This window comes from Chondrus crispus, genomic scaffold, assembly GCF_000350225.1.
Source record: "Chondrus crispus Stackhouse genomic scaffold, scaffold_61, whole genome shotgun sequence".
Taxonomy (NCBI): Eukaryota; Rhodophyta; class Florideophyceae; order Gigartinales; family Gigartinaceae; genus Chondrus; species Chondrus crispus.
Genome location: NW_005178572.1, coordinates 144,999 through 166,385, shown reverse-complemented (window position 1 = coordinate 166,385; position 21,387 = coordinate 144,999). Strand labels below are relative to the sequence as shown.

Genomic DNA, 21,387 nt, shown 5'->3' with positions numbered 1-21,387 from the left:
GCGTGCTTTCTCCTGGAGAAACTCTGATTGCAGCCGTAATAGGCTCTATTTACGTCCTAGTATACCGTTACGGCTGGTACTCGCAGCGCTTAGATCAGACAGACGACTAGTCTTCGCCTGTAATTTGCTTCTTTCCGTTTTAGACCCATGTCTCGCCGCATTGATTGGATGCCACGCCTCTTTCCCCACACTCTCCGCCGCACACAAAGAAGCCTCGAAATAGTTGCCCCATGATTTTCTCCCACAAGGAAATTAAAAAGTCCCCAGAGTTGCCACCATTTTCCCGTGCATGTTGTTCCATCCGCTGCCGAGCAGAAATCCCCCTTCTTGAAATCCCCCTTCTTGAAATCCCCCTTCTTCCCGCTCTCTCGAGCCGCTTTGTCCCAGCCTGTTTCTCCGCTTTTGCTCTTCTTAATAGCACCGCCCACCCCTTTGCAACGTCGCGCGAGGGCTCGCTTCCCGCCATCTCGCCTTGCCACCCTCGTACTGTACACCTTCCTCTCGCACGCATTGTAAACAGAAAGAAGCCATTGCATACTGTACAATATCGCCGCTGCCTCTCCATTCCTGGAATTCCACCACACATCCACCAGTGATCTGTTGCCATCCACACGTCGCTTTATCTCAACCTATTTTACAATAACGTACGTTTACCATCTCATCGCAAACGATTTATCATCCCTTTTGGTCGACCCGTTCTGCCGCATACTGTAACATCTTTTTGTGTCAGTAGTATACCTGTACGCCTTTTTGCTTCTTTGCATGGCAATACACTACAAGCCTGCCCGGTCTACGCTCAATGGCCTGTGATAAATAGCAGTCCTGTGTGGCCCTGTGTGCCTTCTTTAACGCATAACTTGCACGTTGCTAATCTCAGAGCCCCTCCCATCTTACTATGCCACATCATGCGGTTTCCCAGCCTGGACATCACCCTTTCGTAAAGAGCATTATTTTCCGAAATGTCCATGAATTGCAGTGTCTCTTCCCGACCTTGTTACTTAGCACAACTCTTCCCGCACTGAGGCTCGGGACAACTTTCTGTAGCAATGCTACTGCGAGAGCGCGCTCTTGTTTCTTCCCACACACAATGGGCATCTTGCACGCTCTCATCCTTCTTGCCCTCATTCTTGTCCTCCTTCTCCCCTTAGCTTCCGCTTCCCGTTTACTTGTTCTCTCCAATTCTGCCATTGCCAATGCCGTTGTGAGCTCAAACGTTGCAGAATGCCCATGCTCTGTTCATGTTCACAGAACGCGAACATCGGCGCACGGCACCACACAAGGCTCCTTCGATCTTCTCGCAGTTCGAAAACGTCATTGGGACCTGCATGCTACCAGAGTCAACACTGCAAATCTTCCTGTAGATACTCGGCAATCGTTCTTCAACATATCTGCAGCTGGTGCCGTCACTTTCGATGCCTTCTTTGACCATTTTGAAGATCTCAAATTAGATGAGCCAGGTCAATTTGTGCTTCTACTTCGCGGGTCAACTTTGACCTTTTCCGATGCTTCATCTTATTCCGTCCGTCTTCGCCCCACTGACCACCAGAGCGAGTCTTGTCCGGTCGCCATTGCACATGATCACCCTGAACCAAGATCGAGGTCCACCCGCGTGCTTCAACGACAGCTCGTTCCTGAACCCCGTGTCGTCGGCGGAGATTTCGCATCTCCGCACTTGCGTCCTTATATGGCTGTCATATATAATCCTACTAGACGGTTCTGCAGTGGCGCACTCTTGTCACCGCGTTGGGTGATTACTGCTGCTCACTGTCTGGTCAGGAAGGACTTTACGGTTGGCTTGCTCACCACCCAAGCATTTAAGGATGGTGTCAACTTCTCAATTTCACGCGTGATTCACCATTCAGAGTTTGGCGACACGGGACTTCCACGACAAAATGATATCACTTTGATCGAACTGTCTCAACCGGCTCCGACGGGCGCCAAGTTCATAGTGGTTAACGCGGACGAAGCGAGGCCGAGGACGGGTGAGTTTGCTCGGGTAGCTGGTTATGGAAGTATATCTTATCGCAACCTACTCCGTGACCCCTCACCGCGCAGTCTTAGGCAAGTTGACGTCCCCATCACACCGTTCGAACAATGCTTTGAGGCATACAAGTTATGGGAACCCATTTCGAAGACCAAGCAAGTCTGTGCCGGGTATTTCGACGATGGCGGTTGCGACGCATGGTAGGTTCGCAGACTTCTTACCGTTCATGACCGAACGGCAAAGCATCCATGATTCCCGCTTCTGTGTACTAACGCGACTGTTCTTACTTCCATCTTTTCACCTCTTTGCTGCATCAAACAGTTCTGGGGACAGCGGAGGACCGTTAATCCAGTATGCACCAGATGGAAAGCCAGTACTCATGGGTCTCACTTCCTTCGGGCTCGGCTGTGCTTTGGCCAACTTTCCTGGGGTATATGTCCGCGTTGCAGCCTTCATCCCATGGCTTCGCAACATGCCGGTGATATTCCACAGTGTAGCAGATCCTAGCATCGGAGGCGGGTTTTCTTCTCCATCTCCAGAAACGACGTTAACAATTCCATTAGCTTCTCCTGCATACTCGAGGCCTTATGAAACTCCAAACCCTTCTCGACAAGCCACGCAGGCGCCATCGTCTATGCCACCTTCATCTCCAATGAGTCCCGAGGCAACAACCCTGCCCTTGTCGAGTGAGGAGTCTTCCCCAACAATGCCCCCGAAGCCAAGGCCCGAGAAATCACGAACACCAGCACCGTCTCCACCTAGGACAACTTCTCCCAGTGCTACACCGCCTCCGAGGAGGCCTCGAAACCCAACACCATCTCCTACTAGGACAAGGTCTCCTAGTGCTCCATCGCCTCCGAGGAGGCCTCCAGGACCAACAACATCTCCTGCTAGGACAACGTCTCCAAGTGCTAAACCGCCTCGGAGGACACCGGGACCGGAAAGCTCACGAATGCCATTTCCGACCTCATCGACGCCGGCGAGAATCCCAATGCCATCCACAGACCCGATGCCATCGCCGAACCCGAAGCCAGCTCAACCAAACGGCATGACGGGAGGTCCTTGCATGCCGGGGTGGAAGTTGAAGAACAAGCATTGCGTTGTGTGCTTCCAACATGCTGTGTCGAATGGAGGATTTAACAATTCGTGTAGGCGATGTGCGAAGGGTTTCACGAGAGACGCGAAGGACGGGTCGAAATGTGTCTGTAAAGTTGGTAGAGAGCTCGAAGGGAGGCGGTGCGTGTTTTGCAAGCCTGGGTCGTTCGCAGCTCTAAGTGGCAGCAAATGTGAGGAATGTCCTGAGGGCCAATACACCAGCAAATTTGGGTCCACCAGTTGCCGACCGTGCCCGACGGGACAGATGCCAACAGGCGATCGGAAGGCATGCCGCTCATGACGAGAGATACGGTGTTGCATGCAGACCGGTTTGCGGGCCGGAGCTGCGTTGCTGAAACACAGCGGCATAAGATCTACATTTGTATTCTTCGGCTCGTCGTGATGTCTTTGCGATGTTTCGCTGAGCCGATCATTTTGTACATAAGCGCACTCGTGCAACTACAGAAAAAGTTTCTGCAGCCTCCCCTTTCTCTTCGGGCCTAACAAGTGATAATGATAAAAAATTTCAAAAGGTTTGCGCGGTACCCGCGCGTACTCCGCTTCTTGGCGGCACGGAAAAGGGGATAGTTTCAACGTTCTACCGCACGATCCTAGGAGGACGACAGAAGCAAATCAGGGCGCGTTTCTTCGGGTCGGGCGCACCTCTTCAGTCACTATTCCGAGATAAGCATGGACGGCGCCGAACAAACAGGACGGGAAGTTGTGATTCTCTTTTTGCGTCATTGGTGCATTGGTGGAGGCGAAAGGTTTAAGCATTCTCAAAGTTTTTCCACTCGTAAACCATAGCCTTTCTATATATATACAGAGCTTTATCTCTACACAAGATGCGCGGGTTGCGCAGTTCAAAATTGTCAATGACATTGCCAAGAGCAAAAGCGCTTCCAAAATCGCTATTGTGATTGATCCATCTCGCGTATAGGTTAGCTTTATCCGGCGGGCCAATGGACGTACCAATCCAGGGCCAGAGATGTTCGCACGGGAGCATAACAATGAGGGTATAAATGGCATCTTCGGCCGCGACAATGCTTCTCTCAAAGCTTGAATAAGCTTTGCACACCTGACCAGGGTCAATGCCATTGCAATCTTTGATGTGCCACAGGGCGGGAAACGTGCGGTTGTAGGCAGTATAACTAGCGTGCTTCGCGGCGAGAAAAGCCTTAATGACAGGGTCAGTGGCGCGTGCGGCGGCGAGGAGGTAGTCGTCTGCGGCGTGGAAGCTGTAGTAAGCGTCGGAGACGTGGTAGCGGCCGAAGACGACGGGGTCGAGGGTGCCGGCGGCGATGCCCTGGATGAAGGGGGTGCGGCGGGCCTTGCACGCGACGTCGGCCGACTTGGACCACAGGGTCCAGAAGAGAGAGTCGACGCGCGGGGGGGTGCGCGGGCCCAGGAGCTGCAGAAGCAGCTCCGGGGTCTCGGTTAGCGCGCGCGGGTTGCGCATGGTACGGGCGAGACGCGGGGGCGCGAGCGTGGCCGTCAGGGTCATGGTGCGGTGTGTGCCGTGGGAAGTGTCTGTGCGATCATCGTGGAATGGGGAGGAGGTGAGGGAGAGGGCGGGGGGAGCGGGGGGGCCCAGAGAGGGGGGGAAGACGGAGATTCGTTCGGCGGAACATGTATCGTGTCTGCCGGTGGAGGAGTAGACGTGTACGCTACTGACAGCGATGATATTCACTACTCGGAGCGTGTAGAAATTCGCTACCTACTGTAACCAGTAGGTTGCTAATTTTTTGGTTACAGTTCGTCGGCACTTGTGTGCATTTACCCTTTTCATCGGCTTCATTTGGGTACGTTGAAGATTTACTTGATATCAGTCATCTTACCCCTGTACTGGCCGGTTTTTCTGTACTAAAATATCAATTTTTGGCCGCTCCACGTGCCATCCGGCTCAATTCGAGTACTGTACCCACACACATCGGAGTTGCGACAATCCCAGCGAACTTTGCCGCGACGTGCTGCCGATCTGCATGACTACAGTAGGCGGAGAGAGCAGCTAACGGGGTGTTTGGAAGACCTCCAGTAACTCCGGAGAAACAAATATGGTCTTCGCAATAGAATGAGCATATCATACGTTGGTGCCTTAAACATAAAAAACACCATATCACAACGAATCATATCAAGGCGGAGAGAACAGTTACGACCTTTTATTTCACTGTGTGACTTGGCCATTCGTGCCCTAATTTGTATGGCCTGTAGTCTATTCGTACGAAAGAAAGTCATTTCGGAATAGAACGACATTCTCTTCAAGTTACGACACAAACCCAGCCACGAGGCAACTGCTGACCTAACCATGCCAGTTCTTCCGTACTCGTGAACACATTCCCTTGTCATCGTCGGGTCCCATTTTCCCCACCCACTCCTCTTGGTATTGCCTTCACCATGCCTCCCCTTGGTGCGCCCCCATCTGCCAGCAGAGCACTTGCGCTACTGCAAGAAATCCAGGCTGCCCGTCAGGAAGAACTTGAGGCATATGATGACAATCCGATGCCGTCAGACTCTGAAGACGAGAACGACTGTGACGCACCTTTATACACTCGCTTCTTGAATGTCAACGGGTCACAAGGTGTAGTATAGTGGCGGTCGCCAGCTATGAGCTAGCTCGAGGAAGAGGTAACAACCAATAGAGGGTGTCCCGCGGTAGATCCGGACTGTGGTAGAGCAAAGGGGAAGTACGTCGGCCGACTGTAAAAGCACGACGTACTGTTCGAAGTGCGGACCCGGAATGGGACCAGCACTGGAAGGGGTGGTGTAAGAACACACAAAACAGGGGTGAACCCGAGCCTAAAGACTAGTGTCAGACACGGGCGGAGCGCCGAGTAGCGGAAACTCCTAGAGGGAACGAGCGGGACAGATGTCAATAGTGCCGCCAAGGCCAGAGGCTTGTCGTAGCCCGCGACTTGACAATCGTCACAATGCAGGGAGAGATAAATAGGTCGTGCGACAGTAATACGCCCAGGCTAGAGGCCAGTCTTAGCCCGCGTGGTCGCAACGACAGAGTAAAAAGGAAAACAATTGGAACGTCGAGCGACAGTAACACACCGAGGTTAGAGGCTAGTCTTAACCCGCGTAGTCGCAAAGACGGAAGAATGGAAAAGGTAAAGTAAAGGCAATAGAAGCCAGGGAAACGTCGCAAGACAGATGCAGATAATGTCGCCTAAGTCAGAGGCTTGTCTTGACCCGCGGTGTCGCACCGTCGAAGGAAATCCGTTCGCAAAAGATCCTTGACTGTTTACTGTCATTGCCCGGCGCCGTCGCTTAAATAAGCGAGGTCGCGGGGTATTGGACATTGTCCGTCCTACTGTACTACTGTACTCTATTATGTAATGCACTGTACTGTGCCATTACTACTGTACCTTGTCATATACAACCTCCGGGCTGTAATGTATACAGTAGATCTTCCGCCTGTAAGGCACACGTGTAGGCGTCCGCCTGTAATGCCCGTGTGAGCGTCCGCGTGCGCGTGTAATGCACACGTGTGGGCGTGCGCCTGTAATGAACAGGCGCCGTCGGGTACTGTACACATCCTGGCAATGATACCACACAAGGGATCATGGATATGATAAACTTTACGCCGAACGAGTTTATCGCGATTTGGGCTCATATTCGTGAACACGTCAATTCAAACTACAATACAGGCCGTGGTAGCAAGTCAGCCATAACTGGAAAACATATGATCTTCATGACAATGTGCGTGTTAAAACAGGGCGCCAAATGGGATATAATGGCCTATTTGTTCGGTATCAAACCCCCCACATTCGAGAAGCGCGTTACAGCGATGATCCGGCTCCTCTCGGGACACTGCTACGACACATTTGTCGCCTTTTATCAGAACAAGTATGCCATGACCCGACTCCAGGCCGACAAGCGCACGTTCAACAAATACAAAATGTGTCTCTACGCATGCGACGTCACCTTTCAGCAGTCTTATCGTCCCGGTGGTTCACTCGAGGAATCAAAGCGCTACTTTTCGGGCAAGCATAAACTCTACGGTTACAAGACGGAAGTTGCAGTCCTTCCCAATGGCCTCGCGATACACTGCAGCGCACACGCCCTAGGTCAGTAGCAGACATTGAAATATTTCGTCGTAATCTTAGCTTCCACCTTGATGCTGTTGAAAAATCTGTTGAGGAGCGAGCAATCACAGACATTAGTAATGGGGTTGATGAGCATCCGAATCATTGGGCCATATTATTTGACAAGGGCTATAAAGGAATCCAAAGTGACATTCGTGCAGTAATGCCCATGAAAAAGCCCACGGGAGGAGTGCTCACATTGAAACAGCGTAGGGAGAATGAAAACATTTCAGGGGACCGCATTATAGTGGAGAACTACTTTGGAAGGCAATCTGCTTTGTGAGCTATCGCGGCAAACAAGTACAGATGGAGTGAGTCTCTGTATGATGGTATATTCAAGCTCACGGTTGCGCTTACAAATCTTCATATTCGATGGCATCCTCTGAGGGACGCCGATGGTCAGACTTATGAGCGCTACAGAAAGCGCCTCAAAGAAATTGCCGAGTCTACAGTAGCAAAGCGGAAGAGAGCGCAGGCCTCGTATCGTAAAAGGCGTAGGCGTAGGATGGAGCGCGAGCTTCGGGGCATAGATATGGAAGAAGGTGCGGGGGCATTGCTCGAAGAGGATGAAGAAAGCCTTAGGTGTTAGGATACTGTAGAGCCGCGATATTATCTGTCAGATGCGATGAGAAAGCTGTTGTGCACATTTTCTTTGTGTATGATCAGATAAATAAACTCTACTATCAGCTACCAAGTCTTTTCGTACGTGTGGTGATGACTCCGCAGTGTCCAACGCACCCACAGAATGCGTTGGAACTGCTTCGCAGATCTAGTGATTCCTCGATAAGGGAATACGCTTCGTGGACAGTCCCAGTATTCCGCTATCGAGGATATTCCCTTGCGAGGTAGTATGATAAGGCCAATACAGGCTCACTGTTTACTGAAAAAGCTGTCCATTGTTGTCTGCCTTGCACGACGTCTTTAGCGACGATAAATATTCCCTCTCAAACGCCGTAAACATTTTAAAGCTGCAAAGTCAGGCTCCTCTTCCTCCAGAATCAAGCGCATTGTCACATCAATACACCGCTTCCTTTCCTCAAAGCCCGGTAATGCCTCTTGCTCATTCGATTCATCCCCAGATTATAAATTGATCTCATTTGACGTCAAATTTCGCACGACTGTCTCCGTAAGAGAACCAATATCGTGCATCTCAAAACAATCGTTGTTGTCAACGTTTAAAATTTCTGCAAGAGACATTCGCGATGGTGCGGGAACGAGCGTCTCAACAAGGCCGTTTGCATCCTCATCTTGAATGTCCACGACTGTATGCCGGGTGTCAGTGGACGTCAATCCAGTGCTGTTCCAGCAGTTTTGTATGCTTAATGCTGAAAGCTCTTGCCACACAGCCTTGACAACTTTCATGGCAACAAGCTGATCGACTTGTAAATGTTTCACATGTTAGAATTGAGATTATCTATAGCCAATTCATACTGCCACTTTCTGTATCCTCGCTTCAGACAGGCGATTATCCCTGCATCCATCGGCAACTTTGCCGTAGTGTTCGGGGGCAGGAACAAAAGTTCGACATTCGACAGTGGGGGAATGCTGTCTGCGGTCCCATGGGCGCTAGCATTGTCAAGCAGCAAAATAACCTTGCGCTCACGATCCTTCTTAAAGCGAGAGAGCCAACCATTTGAAAATCCCATGCGAAGCTCTTGATCAGGCGGCAATATTTGGTTTACTTCGCGCATCAATCGAAGGCCTTGCTGTTTGATCATTTGACCATTGACGCAAACGCGTCTACTGTACTGGGAATTTACCCAACTGGCCAGAGCCTTTTCAATATGGGGATTGGTGCCATGGCGCTGCCGTTTGATGGAAGATTCGTCAATAGGGAGGGAAAGTTTGTCCGACAGTATTCTGGAAATAACTGGTTGTGAGGGACAGAACGACAGGTTTAGCTTTCTGACGGCCCACTCGGCGATTTCTTTCTGTTTTGTAGGCTCTCCCTTTGCCTTTCTGTGCTGCACCTCCCGGCGAATGGCGGTTTTTTGGTTGTGTGTGAGGGTGTGAAGGGTCATTTTGGGGTCGATTGGCGTGGAGGAGAAAAGGAATCGCAATTGCTGGATTTCGGTTTAGGAGTGTGGGGTGAAGACGTGTAAAAGGATATCGGATGCGGTACCAAACAGGTAATGGTAACTGATAGTTGTCCCACGCCGGGTCATGACTCAGTACATTCATTTTCCACATTGGTGGACCTCGGCGATTTGTGAATTTGGTATTCTCTAAACGGATATGTCCACGGTCTTGTTTTTTCGATACAATTTCGTGGTTCCCGTATTGGTGGATGCATTCGAGATCCTTTTATCGAGATTATTCTATTAGGGCTATTCCCTTATCGCGGAATCACTGTACTCTCTTCCCGCCCTTGTCGACGAGACGGAAAACGTCTAGGCCACTTTTTTAAGGAACTATCATTCAGAGAAGTCCCAAAACTACTCTCTAAATTGCGAACAACCTCCTCCCTTCCAACAGGCGCCGTAGAGCATCTCCACTAGTTGATGTTTTTTGGGTCTAATGATCTATGGCCTATATTTTTAAACCCATTCGACAATTTCGTCTCCACTCGTTGAAATGTTTTGGGTCTATCCCTATCCAAAGATAGCGCGGGTCTATCGTAGGATCTATTCAGGCCCTGAAATAGACCGTTGAAAAGACCGGTTCTATTCGCCACGTGGTACACGTGATTAACATTTCTAGGCATCTCTCGTCCGGCCCTGGGCACCACCACCATCCCATCCTTATGCCCACGTCTGTGGGTCATTTTCAGATACGCGATTCTCGCGACTTTTACATGCTACCCAAACTGCCCCCCCCCCCGCCGTCGATAAGTGCTCCACGACGAAAAGAGCGCGCCAAGGCCTTGCACATTTGCTCACATGCACGAATGGGTACCCATTTAATCATGAATGACACAGGTATGCCATCTCTACGACCCTTTCCTTTCACTAAAGTATCTCTTTTATTTCCTTTGTTTGTCAGCCATGGGATGGGGAAATTCATGCACACCGTTCGAGGACCTCGTTGCGTGCAAAGCGTACATCTCTGTGTCTGAGAACGCGCGCAATGGTACATCGCAGCGAAAAGCAACATTCGAAGCTCAGATCGAACAGAGGTACCATGATTTGATTACACAACATTACGATCAGGGAGATGGGTTGCTACCGCTGGAACCACGATCCGGTTGCTCACTCCGACAACAATTTAAGGATATCAAAGCGGCATGCTTAAAAATGGAGGCAAACATGAAACGAATTATGGCGGCGATGACCGGCGACGTGATGTATTCGGATTGCAGGAGAATTTTTACAGCTACGTATAATGGCCAAGTAAGTTCAGCAACAGAAATGTACTTTTACTGTTCTCCGAATCCTGTCGAGCCTGCTAGACCTTTCCCATTTCCCGAAGCTTGGAAAATTTTGTCTAGCGCGAAGTTTTAGCTTCGATTGATGAGGTAGCATCAAAATCCGAGAAGCGCAAGGAAGCTCAAAAAGAGGGCAGAGGCTGCTGCTGCGATTTATGATGACGATGCTGTCGAGATAGAGGAGTCTCAGGAAACAGAAGCATCCGTGTTGCAACGACCAGACGCCATTTACCGCCCAGTAGGCGTCAAAAAAACGAAGAACATAAGCAATGCACTACGCGTAAAAAGGAATCAAACGAAAAGCTGGAGTTCCTCGGAAAAGTTCGGCAAAGGAAGTCGGTGGCGGAACAGGCATTGGTGCTAGCGAAGCTGAGAGAACGACGTGAATGTTTCTCTAGCGAGGCCTCGCGGTACTTTGCCCTGGCCTGGGCGCTCACCCCCGGGGGTGAGCGCCCAGGCCAGGGCAAAGTACCTTCGCCTTGCAGAAAGAAAGATGCTTGCTGATTTGGAAAAGTACTTGCAGGAAGAGGTAAGCACTTTTCAAACGCAAGCAGGTTACTGTGGTGAGGTTTCTAGTTCATTACACGTATTAATCGCAAACGGAGAAGAATTTAGCTCGCCCGATGATGAGGACCTGATTTCAACTGAGATACGTCCATGCAATTCCTTTGGGCATTTAAATTCCAAGCCTCGGAGGGTGCAGATGAAAGACATTCCGAATGACACAACTGCACATAGCGGTGACTGAGGGAGAGCTTTATTATTCTCGCGTACTAGCTTAAGATTTTACAATTAAAACTTTATGCCTTGCTTCTGTGTGATGCGCTTGATGTGTTGCTTCGGCGTCAGAAACGCATTTGAAGGGTGTTACTTGTTGGTGGAGCGAATGGGAAAGTTGGGTGAGATGCCAGAGACAGGGCGGGCAGCATTTCGAGACTTGTTCCAGGGACAGGGAGCTGTTCGTTTTCAGCTGAACGCACTCGCTGGTACGTGAGGCGTGGGGCTTGAAAGCACTCTCGGCTACGCCGGGATTGCAAAAGCAGCCGGTGCGGAGCGAGATGTTCTGCTTGTTGGCGGCCTTCTCGATATGGCGTGCGTCGACTCGGGACGCGCTCAGGGTTAGGACATCGAAAGCAATCGTGCCCATATGCCCATTCTACAGTAGCGCTCACTAAAATATTTGCATGCCTGACCCAATTCCCCCATGATCCGCCGCAGTGGACTTCCGTCACGCCCTTGCCACCACTTCGCCTTCCCTCCCATATCTTTCCCTCACCCCATCATGGGACCGCGTCCATCCCCCCTTGCCTCGACGTATAACGCCCTCCCCCGTACCCCCTTTTGCACGTGCCTGCTATCCGCCTCTTCAGGTAGTCCGCCCCACCAACCGTTCCGTCCCTCTTCACATAACTGTAGTGCAATGCGCCTGTCAGGCAGAGACCGCGGTCCGATGGTCCAGCAAAAACAACAACAGCAACAAAAGAACAACTGCCGACGGCACAGCGCTACGGAGTGTCCGACTCTCCCTTCTCCGTTTAAACGAGCTTGCGACTCGTAGTAGCTCAGATCCCTGATAGGGGGGGCACAGAGAAACAGCCCGGCCCGGGATCGATGTGGTAGAGACTTACGAAGAGAACTGCTCGACAAGTGTGGGGTGAGGCGTGTACGTAGCTACCCCAGTTCCACTGGGTTGTAAGGCCAATGCTCGTTGAGCTTCTTTGGCGCCTGTAACGCGACAAGGCCTTCGACGGGGGCGTCGCAACGCAGTCCGACGGGATTAAATGAAAGTAGCAGCGCTACGTCAACTGTGCCGCCCGATGGCTCGAAACACCTACACCGGTTCAGTCGCAACCGAGGCCGATGGCACCAACACTGGCTTGTACACACTACAAATCCCTTCGAGGGAGACGTCATTGCAACAATCTACGTCGGAAAATGGGTCACAGTAGCAGCGCTACGTCAACTGTGTCGCCCGATGGCCAAGACACCTACACCGGTTCGGTCGCAACCGAGGCCGATGGTACCAACACAAGATAAGGGAAAATAGGTAGGAATAGAGATAGAAAAGGATAGGGAAGTAAAAGAAAAGGAAAGGGAACCCTCGAACGCAAAATATAAAGTAATCTGTAGTAAAAGGGAATGTCTTGTAAAAGACGGACTTCGACCAAGGCGATATCAGACTCTGGCAACTCGGGTTACCATTACTGACTTGGTGGTCAATGGGCTTGGGTATATATCGCCCCGACGGAGCCACTACAGTAGCTCGCGGTGCTAGATCCTAGATCTAACCTACTGTCAGCTAAATTAATGGTAACCAAATTAACTATTTAAAATGAAATAATTAAAATAAAAACTGTGCAAATATTCACACGTTAACCCCCCGATCCCGGCATATTATTTCTTCCACCGCAGTGCTATTGCACTACAATAACATCTCACCGCAACAACCCGCACCCCACCGTGCCCGTCGTCCTCCCAGAGCTGCTCGAGAGCGTGCGCGGGGCGACTACCACCGTCACCGTTCCTCCGTCGCCTCTGTCCTGTCCGCGACTGTGCGCTCGGGGGGGAGCCTCATGTCGCCGAGTCTGCGATTGCTGCTGCCGAGGGGGGATGTCATGGAGCCTGGCAGGGGGTTGTCGGCCCATTTGGAGAAACTGATATTGGCATGCTGCTCCTCACGATTTCCGTCGCAATTCGCGTCATCAACTTTCACTTTTTCAAAATCCCTTCCAGTGTCGCCATGGCTTTCGGCGCTATCCTCTAATCCCCTAGAGTCGGGGAGGACGGCGAAGAGGGCGAGCCATGAGATGGGTACGAAGGCGGCGCCGCCGAGAAGGACGTACCAAGAAGCCGTGTCTTTGAGAGGCGCTGGCAGCGGCGAGGTCTCGCCTGACGTCCGAGAAGTTGGACTGGGCGGCAAAGGCGAAGAGGTTGTCGGCGTCGGTATTGCGGTTGTGCGGGTAGAGGGCGAGCGGCGCGCAGCGCATGGCGAGGGTGAGCGGGACGTAGGTGGTGGCGGCGGCGCGGCGTGCGTGGACGCGGATGCCTTTGGCAGAGCTGTAGTTGTCAGCGAGGATGGGGAGCGTGGAACAGGGGGAGAAGGAGAAGGCCACTGCGACGAGCTTGATGGAGACTGAGGCGTTGAGCGTGAAGACCATGCAGTAGTCGGCAAGGTCGGCGTTGAGGTAGCGCAGGACCGGCGCGGCGTGCCGCCGTCATCTGTACTCAACCTCAAAGAAAAAATTAGCCTAAACTTCCTGTCGTGCACTAGGGTCGCGGCGTATAACCCCAGGGCTGAGCACGCGTGTTCGGAACGCGGGTTGTAACGGGAGACCACCCGGTTGTAGTATAACCCCCCCTGGGGCTTTTTAGTTAGATTAGATCAACAACGGGATCCAATACTGTAGAGCCCGATGCTCTACAGTACTACCGCGCGTGGCCACGTGTACCCCTCGGGTACAGGGCACACACGTGTACATGTGTACCGCGCGGGACTGAAGCGCGAACACACTCGTGTACTGTCAGCCTCGATGGCTGACAGTATTACAGTACCGTCCGATCTGTACTACAGTAGTCCACTACAGTACTTCGGTACTGTAGTGTTATAGATTGTTTTGTATATTAAATATGGAGCGCACCGGCGGCGGTGGAGGAGGACAAGCACGGACTTGTCACCCACCGATCATCAAGGTCCGACTTCCCGCTTATTCTAGGGTAGCGCTCGCTAACTACCTTAGAGCGGCATCGAGCGCCGGTTGAGGACGCGCCCGGTACGCCCACGAGCCGGCTCCGCCTCCGCCCGTCGGTACTGGATCGTTGCCCAGTACCGCGCCGGGGCGTCGAGGCGTCGAATCGCTCGCGCGTGCCCGCGTCCCCCCGTCCCGCTCTACCACGCTACCCGGGCCCGCTGCCCGGTGCCGTTAGCTGGTGTCCCGCTTCACCCCTGTAGTAGAACGCGAAACGTGGTCACGTGCTAAAACAATGGTCGTTTGTGGGGTCGTGTACTAGGTAGCTAGGGGGAAGTAATAGAGGCTTTCGGGCGACTGTAGAACCCGGGTGTGCTCGCGAACCACGGAGACTAGAAGCGAACGACGCAGTGCTCTCGACTCAGCGGGGCTAACACACGGCCAACGAACCGTGCGCGAGAGCGGGGAAGCAACACGCGACGTGGCCACGAGAGTCCTAGGGCGCGAGCGAGGAGAACGACAGAGCGTGAACGAGAAGAATTTTGTAGTGCAATGTGCCTGTTAGGCAGAGACCAAGGTCCGACGGTCCAACACAAACAACAGCAACAAAAACAACAACTGCCAACGGCACAGCGCTACGGAGTGTTCGAAGCTCCCTGTCCTCTTTAAGCGGGTTTGCGGCCCGCAGTAGCTCGGATCCCTGATAGGGGGGGGCAAAGAGAAGGGCCCAGCCCGGGATCGGTAAATGGTGGTAGAGACTTGTAAAGGCGACTGCTCGACGAGTTCGGAGGGGTGTTTATGTAAACCTGGTCCGATGGGTCATAAATCCAATGCTCGAAGAGCGCCTTGTACACCTTATACCCTTGATAAGGTCTTCGACGGGGACGTCGCAACGTAGCCTGTCGGGAAAGAAGAAAACGTAGCAGCGCTACACCGCCGTACTGCCCGATGGCAAAGTACCAACAACGGATCGGTCGCAACCAGATTCCGATGGAACCAACACTGAGAAAAGCACCACTGGTGCACCAACACAGAAGCCCGATGGCAAATGACGTCACGTTGCGGATCGCAATCCTACAAGGTGGGACCAACTCAAGATTAAGGGAAATTAGGATAGGAAAGTAAAGGAAAATTGATAAGGAAAAAGGGGACCCCCGAGCGCAAAGGATAAAGTAATCTGTAGTTAAAGGGAATGTCTTGTAAAAGACGGACTTCAACCAAGGCGATATCAGACTCTGGCAACTCGGGTTCGATTGGGAAATAAAGGAAAAAGGAATGGGGTCCCCGAGCGCTGAAGGATGTCGTAGGCTTAGGTAAAAGGGAGCGTCTTGGTAGGGACGGACTTCGACCAAGGCGACATTCAACTCCGGCAACTCGGGTTACCTTTACTGACTTGGTCGTCAGAGGGCTAAGGAATATATCGCCCGGCCGGAGCCACTACAGTAGCTCTCGGCGCTAGATCCTAGATCTAATCTAATGTTAAATAACTAATATGCAACTAATTAAAATTAATAATTAAAATTAATAATTAAAATAATAAAGTGAAATGATTTCCACTTTTGCTTGTCATACCCCATCATTTTCATTTCTTTTCACCCCCCTTTTCAGGTGCGTATTGCACTACATATCCCCCTTCTGAGCGCCCTTGCGCAACGCCCAGCCATCGTATAATCTCCTGCCGCTGCTGACCGTGTTTCCCGGTCATCAATCACTCTGCGCGGCGTTCTAGCAAGGGTAAGACGAAAATACAATGCTTCCTTCTCTATTGGAACACTCGGACGATAGTGCCACCCGTAGACGTCCGGGCGTTGGCTTTCCTCGCAAGTTCGAAGTGCCCCGGGTCTTCCTTCCATACCCCGTCTACCCCCTGTTACCATCCCTGCCGAGCCGGCCTTCCATCCGGGCTACCATTCCTCTTGGGTAGCCCGCCGTCATCCTTCGCTCGAGGAGCTGCAGAACAAAACCATGCGTGATAACGCAGCCCTGTTTGCTTCTGCTCAATGGTTCTCCTCTGTGGGCGTCCGCGACCTCGACGGCATCAAAAATAATTTCGCCGATGATGCGGGCATGTTGCCCGGTAACCTCCCTTTGCAGGCCATTCACACCTTTGACTGGCGCGCCCGCATCACTATACCCACCTCCATCCTACGTCACTCCTCCCCGCGCGGTCGCTCCTCCTTATCCCTGCGAGCTGCTCGACGGGAACCATTTCAATTCGGGAAGCCCCACCGTCTGCCGGGGATCCGACCCCACGTCCGGCTTGCCCTTCACCTGAGGGTCCGCTCCTCGCCCCTACCTCGGGCCCTCCATCATCTACAATTCCCAAAGAAAATACCTCTGCTGCCGCCATTTACCATCGCCTTCTCATGGCTCATGGTGTGGAGGGAGAAGCTCTCCAGGGGGCGTCCCTGGACGACTTGCGAGTTCTAGCTCGGCTTGTCACCTCCCTTCCAAAGGGAAAATCCCTTGGGGCATAGTCTCGTTGAGACGGCGGCCACAGCACTTCCTTGCGACCTGTCCTTCTTTTCCCATCCTGCCCACCTGATAGTCGACTAGCGACTTTATCGTACGACCTTTGGGCGATAAAAAGAACCCACCTGCGCATCTCCTGTTATTTCCCACTTCCTCCTCTTTTGCATTTTCAGTTTTCCCTTTCCTGATTCCCCTATATTTCCTTCTCTTCAATTCCTCTTCTTTATCCTTGACCGCTTTTCTCCCTCTTTTCCTACGCCCTGACTCTGCCTAACGGGGGCGCCAACGTGCGTGTTTACGGCATCTCCGACTTCCTCCTTTCGTTTGCCCTCTTCTTGCCGTAGGCGGGGACGTGGCGGTCCCAGACAATTTTTCTAGTCGCCCTCCCCCCTTTTTGTTCAGCCATCCACGAGACGTCGTCAATGATCGCATCTTCAGTTGCTCCGTTGCCCGTTTGGGGATTCCTTCTGAAGGGAATACAGTCCCCCTTAGGGTCTCTGAGGTGGTCCGCTTTTCGGTCCTCCTCTTCATTTCTCAATTTCCCCCAATTTCCTGCGCATTCTCTTTCTCCCATCCTCGATGTGCGTCTTCCCTTTCCTCCTCTTTTGTTGTTTACCTCCTCTTTTTGTCTTCCACTTTTTACCTCTTCAAATTCCTCACTTACCTCCTCTTTTTGTCTTCCCCTTTTTACCTCTTCAAATTCCTCACTTACCTCCTCTTTTTCGCGCGGCGAGCCGCCCTCGGTTTCCTAATCCCTCGAAAACTGTCATTCTGACAAGGAGCGTCGCTACCATGACTCCCTACAATTTTTCTCTGTTGTAGTTGCCGGTTCGACTCAGTTCCCCTGTACGCCTTCAGTGGCATTCGCCATTTCCGCGACCTTCCGTTTCATTGCTGTCCGTTTTTTTTTAGTTCCTCGATCGGAAGCCCTTTCCCCTGTTCACATTTCATGCCATGAAAAATATTGAACCGACGACGGAAGCTCCGCGGGGAAGCCTCTGCTCTCCCGACTCCGGCGGGGTCAAGAACTCGGTTCATTCACACGTAGGTTCTACCCTCTCTCTCTTTGAAAACATCCCTAACGTGCAGACTCAGATTCGCGGCGCGATAGGTGTGGAGACGTCAATTTCGTTGCCCGTGATCTCGTTCGGGGCGTCCCTCTTACTGTTAGATTGCTACCTGAGGTAGCGGACTGTGTCCTGACGGCGAGTCGCAACTAGTTGAGGTGGCGACGAGGATTCCTCGTACACGTCCGGTCGTACGTATTACGATTAGTTGATCACGTCGCGATGAGCTGCCATCTTGATCCGGTCTCGGTTCATACATTTAGATGGTATCCCGGGGTTCACGGCAACCCCATTCTCACATAGTGTCATCCGCTCGGTTGCCTAACTTGGCGTTTTCGTCCTTGCTTTCGGGCGAGTTGCCCTCGCTCTGTCATTAGGGACACGGGGCGGCGCGTGTAACCTGTAGGTCGTGAAAACCAGTTGACAACTCGTGTGCGAGGCCATTGGCGAGGTCACTCAGCGTACCGGCGGTCCGAAAATGACGGGCGAAACTCTTCGCTATGCGCGAACAGCGCGTTCTCGCTCGGGAGCACTTCCCGAAAGTCGCGTGACTAGGACTCCGTCCTTTCCCTTTTTCTTGAATGTCATCCTTCTCGACGTACGTGCGTGATCATCATGACTAAGCGATCACAGTGATGGTTGGCGCCCTGTGAGTGAGAGGGGGAGGGGGGTCGTAGTCCAGATCCTCCCCTCTTTTGGCATTGTGATATGTCGTGAGATCGGCGGCTGTGGCTTATGCCAACAAACCGGCGTGAGTTCTTGCGGTGACTAGGGTTCTCCTTAATTTCCTTAATATTTTCAAACGATGTTTGACACCTCCGTTTTCGTGTGTTGGCATGCAATGTGCTCATGCTCCCAAGTCAAATTGGTTTCTCAGATCCCAACGACCTGAGGTCGTCCAATGCATACGAGACGTCCCCGTTCCTCCGCGTTCTCCCCGATTTCCTCAATAAGCAAAGCACTCCAGGTTTTGTCAAGTGCTGAACTAAAATCTTTCAAAAGTTTCCTCTTACGCTGTATAAACCTTCGTCTCCTTTCGTAGGAAATCACCTTAATGAAGGAAGGCCCCATGCGTTGATCTGCGTCTCAATCCCATCTCATCACCGTTCTGTTCTTTCCTCAGATGAGAGGTCTCAGGATTAATTCTCGTTGCCGACGGTACGTCGCCATTATTCATGGAGTCTGTACTCAAGGACGTCAGAGTTTTCCAGACGGGACACCGCGCAGGCGCTCTTGCGTTCAATCCCTGATGACAAAGGAGAAATGGGAGTACAGAAAAATACAACTGTTGTAGGGTGAGATCGATGATCCTGTCGCGGACTGACTGATGCGTCGCCCGGCCCGAGGGCTCGTCCTAAGCACAATTGAGCACGAATATTGAGCTGATGCTCTCACGGTGCACACCCAATGAAGGTTGTGCCGGTACGCATTTTTTTTCAAGCCAATATCGAGGATCTCAATGAAACTTGCACCAGGCCTCGTCGGGGGTTCGGACTCCCTTTCTTAGATTTGACTCTTTCTCCCAAGGAGCTAACGATACCATTCGTCCCGCGTAGATTAACCTCGAAACAAAACAAAAAAATGACAAGACACAGTAGCCGGTTCACGTATACGGTGAACGTTGCCTGAGAGGTCTCCATCAGTTGGAAGCTTCACCCCGTGGGGCTATTATAATTACGTGTCTCGTCAGTGCCTTCTGCACGGTAAAGGAAAAAAGTAAAAAAGTGAAGAGAGTCGCCACGAAAGTAATTGCATGTACAAGGTGGGAGGGCATCCTTCAGGGTTTCCGACGTATTCTTTCGCGACACGGACCATACTGTCCGCTTGGTGCTCATCAGGTCTCGTACGACCCTCGCTCGTCCTTCGCGCCTCATTGCACGCATCCCCACGGGGGGGGGAAGGGGCTTCTTCTTCGTTCTCAATGGAACGCCTTGTTTCGAATCTTGGGTCTACTGTAGGGTTCCCCTTCTCATTGGCGTGACAATAGCCTCCTTCTTATTCCTTGTAGGTTCTTCTGATCGACCCCCGCAGTGCGGGGTCGTCTCCTTGACGACACAGAAAATAATAATAACTTGAACAGAACAATAACAAAACAGAAAAGAGGAAAGTGAATAAAACAAAGAAACAAAGAAACGACAGAGTTGAAGAGAAATCATGATGGGTAAGTGCTAAGTCGACCGTCCTGGAAAAAATATAATAGGACCGATTGTGAGCGTCGACGTCGGTCACCGCGGGTGAATTCGTAATCGCGCTCTTCTGAGGGTGGTCCCTTTGGACGAATCTTCGTGCTCGGCGAGCATGGGCAGTGTGTTAGCAGTGAGTGTGACGATCGGCTTCGTGTGAGGTCGGGTGGGGCTTGGCTGCGGGGCGACTTAGAATAGTTATGTCGCCGACTGTGGCAAACGATCACCACTTATCGTGCGTACCGCAGCTGCCGTAATTTTTCCTGCTTTTTGATTATAATTTCACAGCATGGCTGGAATCGACTCTTCACTTGTGTCGCCTGTTCAGCGGGTTGTTGTCGACACGCTTACATATGTATATATAATTTGATTTCATCATCCCCCCCACGTGGGCGGACCGTCCGTTCGAAATGTCATTTCTGGTGCGTACCGTGATGAAGCGTGTGTGTTTTCCGAGAGGCTCAATGCCTCATCCAAGGATACAGTCTCGCTTCTCTGCCTTGCTCTCCTTTCCTTCAAACTCCTTATCTGCGAACCCCGTAGATGTGTTCCTTTCTCGAAGTTCTGACCTCTCTGTTGTCTCTAACCTACTAATTCTATTTACGATGGCTATCCCGGTTGTGCGTGCGACGCTTGCGTGGGTAAGGGTAGCCTTTTCCTTCGGAAATATGTGACTACCGCGCTGCGGGGGATTTGCTGAATAGGTTCCCACGTTGCGTCCTCGATGGTATACCCATACCACCTCACTTTGAGAATTAGTTTCTCCTCGTCGTAGCCGTGGTCCACGATCTTCTTGATCACATACTCCTGACTCTCGGTTCCTTCTTCCTGCGTGTCCAACTGTCCTTCCCCCTTCCGAAGATCTTCCAACTCATCCTCTTCTCTGGACTTTCCAAACTCGCATAGGTCTGGAGGTGTCTCCGTTGTCGGCGTTCGACCAACTAAATTATCCTGGTTCCCCGTCGTAGGCGCACGGGTGTGAGGGCGTTCCTCGTCCTCCATTACCTCTCCTTCTTCGTTTAGCTCCGGCTCTCCCAGGAACTGTAGCGCTTGCCGTAGGCCAGTTATCGGCGCATAGTCCATCGGGCTTGGGGCTAACTCCACCCTGTCTCGCGATACGCGTTCCTCCTGATCGCCAATGGCAATGACTACCGTATGTTGATCCGATCTTCGGACTTGATAAGGTCCTGTGGCGACTTGTGCCAGCTTGTGTTTCGGTTCGCTAGCGGTGCCCTGCTCCTTCCGAAGGAACACGTAGGACCCCGGCGGGATCTCATATTGCGGTTTGCGAAGGCGTGCGTCGAAATTTCGCTTGTACCGGACTTGTTCCTTTCGCAAACTCCTATCAGCGCCTTTCATCAGGCTTTCCAACCACGACTGCCATTTCAGGTAGTACGCTCGATTCGAGCTAAATCCTTCCAAACTTGGCTGTGCTTGTAACGCAATGC

The 21,387-nt window shown here is 51.9% G+C and overlaps 2 protein-coding genes across 2 annotated transcripts; one reads left to right on the top strand and one right to left on the bottom strand.

Annotated features, from left to right (window-relative positions):
* The first annotated feature begins 895 nt into the window (after positions 1–895).
* CHC_T00007076001 (hypothetical protein) lies at positions 896–2,188 on the top strand. The gene has a single exon (XM_005710474.1). The coding sequence runs from the start codon at positions 896–898 to the stop codon at positions 2,186–2,188; it is 1,293 nt and encodes a 430-aa protein (XP_005710531.1).
* Positions 2,189–3,848: 1,660 nt separating this feature from the next.
* CHC_T00007075001 (hypothetical protein) lies at positions 3,849–4,583 on the bottom strand. The gene has a single exon (XM_005710473.1). The coding sequence runs from the start codon at positions 4,581–4,583 to the stop codon at positions 3,849–3,851; it is 735 nt and encodes a 244-aa protein (XP_005710530.1).
* Between the last annotated feature and the right edge of the window lie 16,804 nt (positions 4,584–21,387).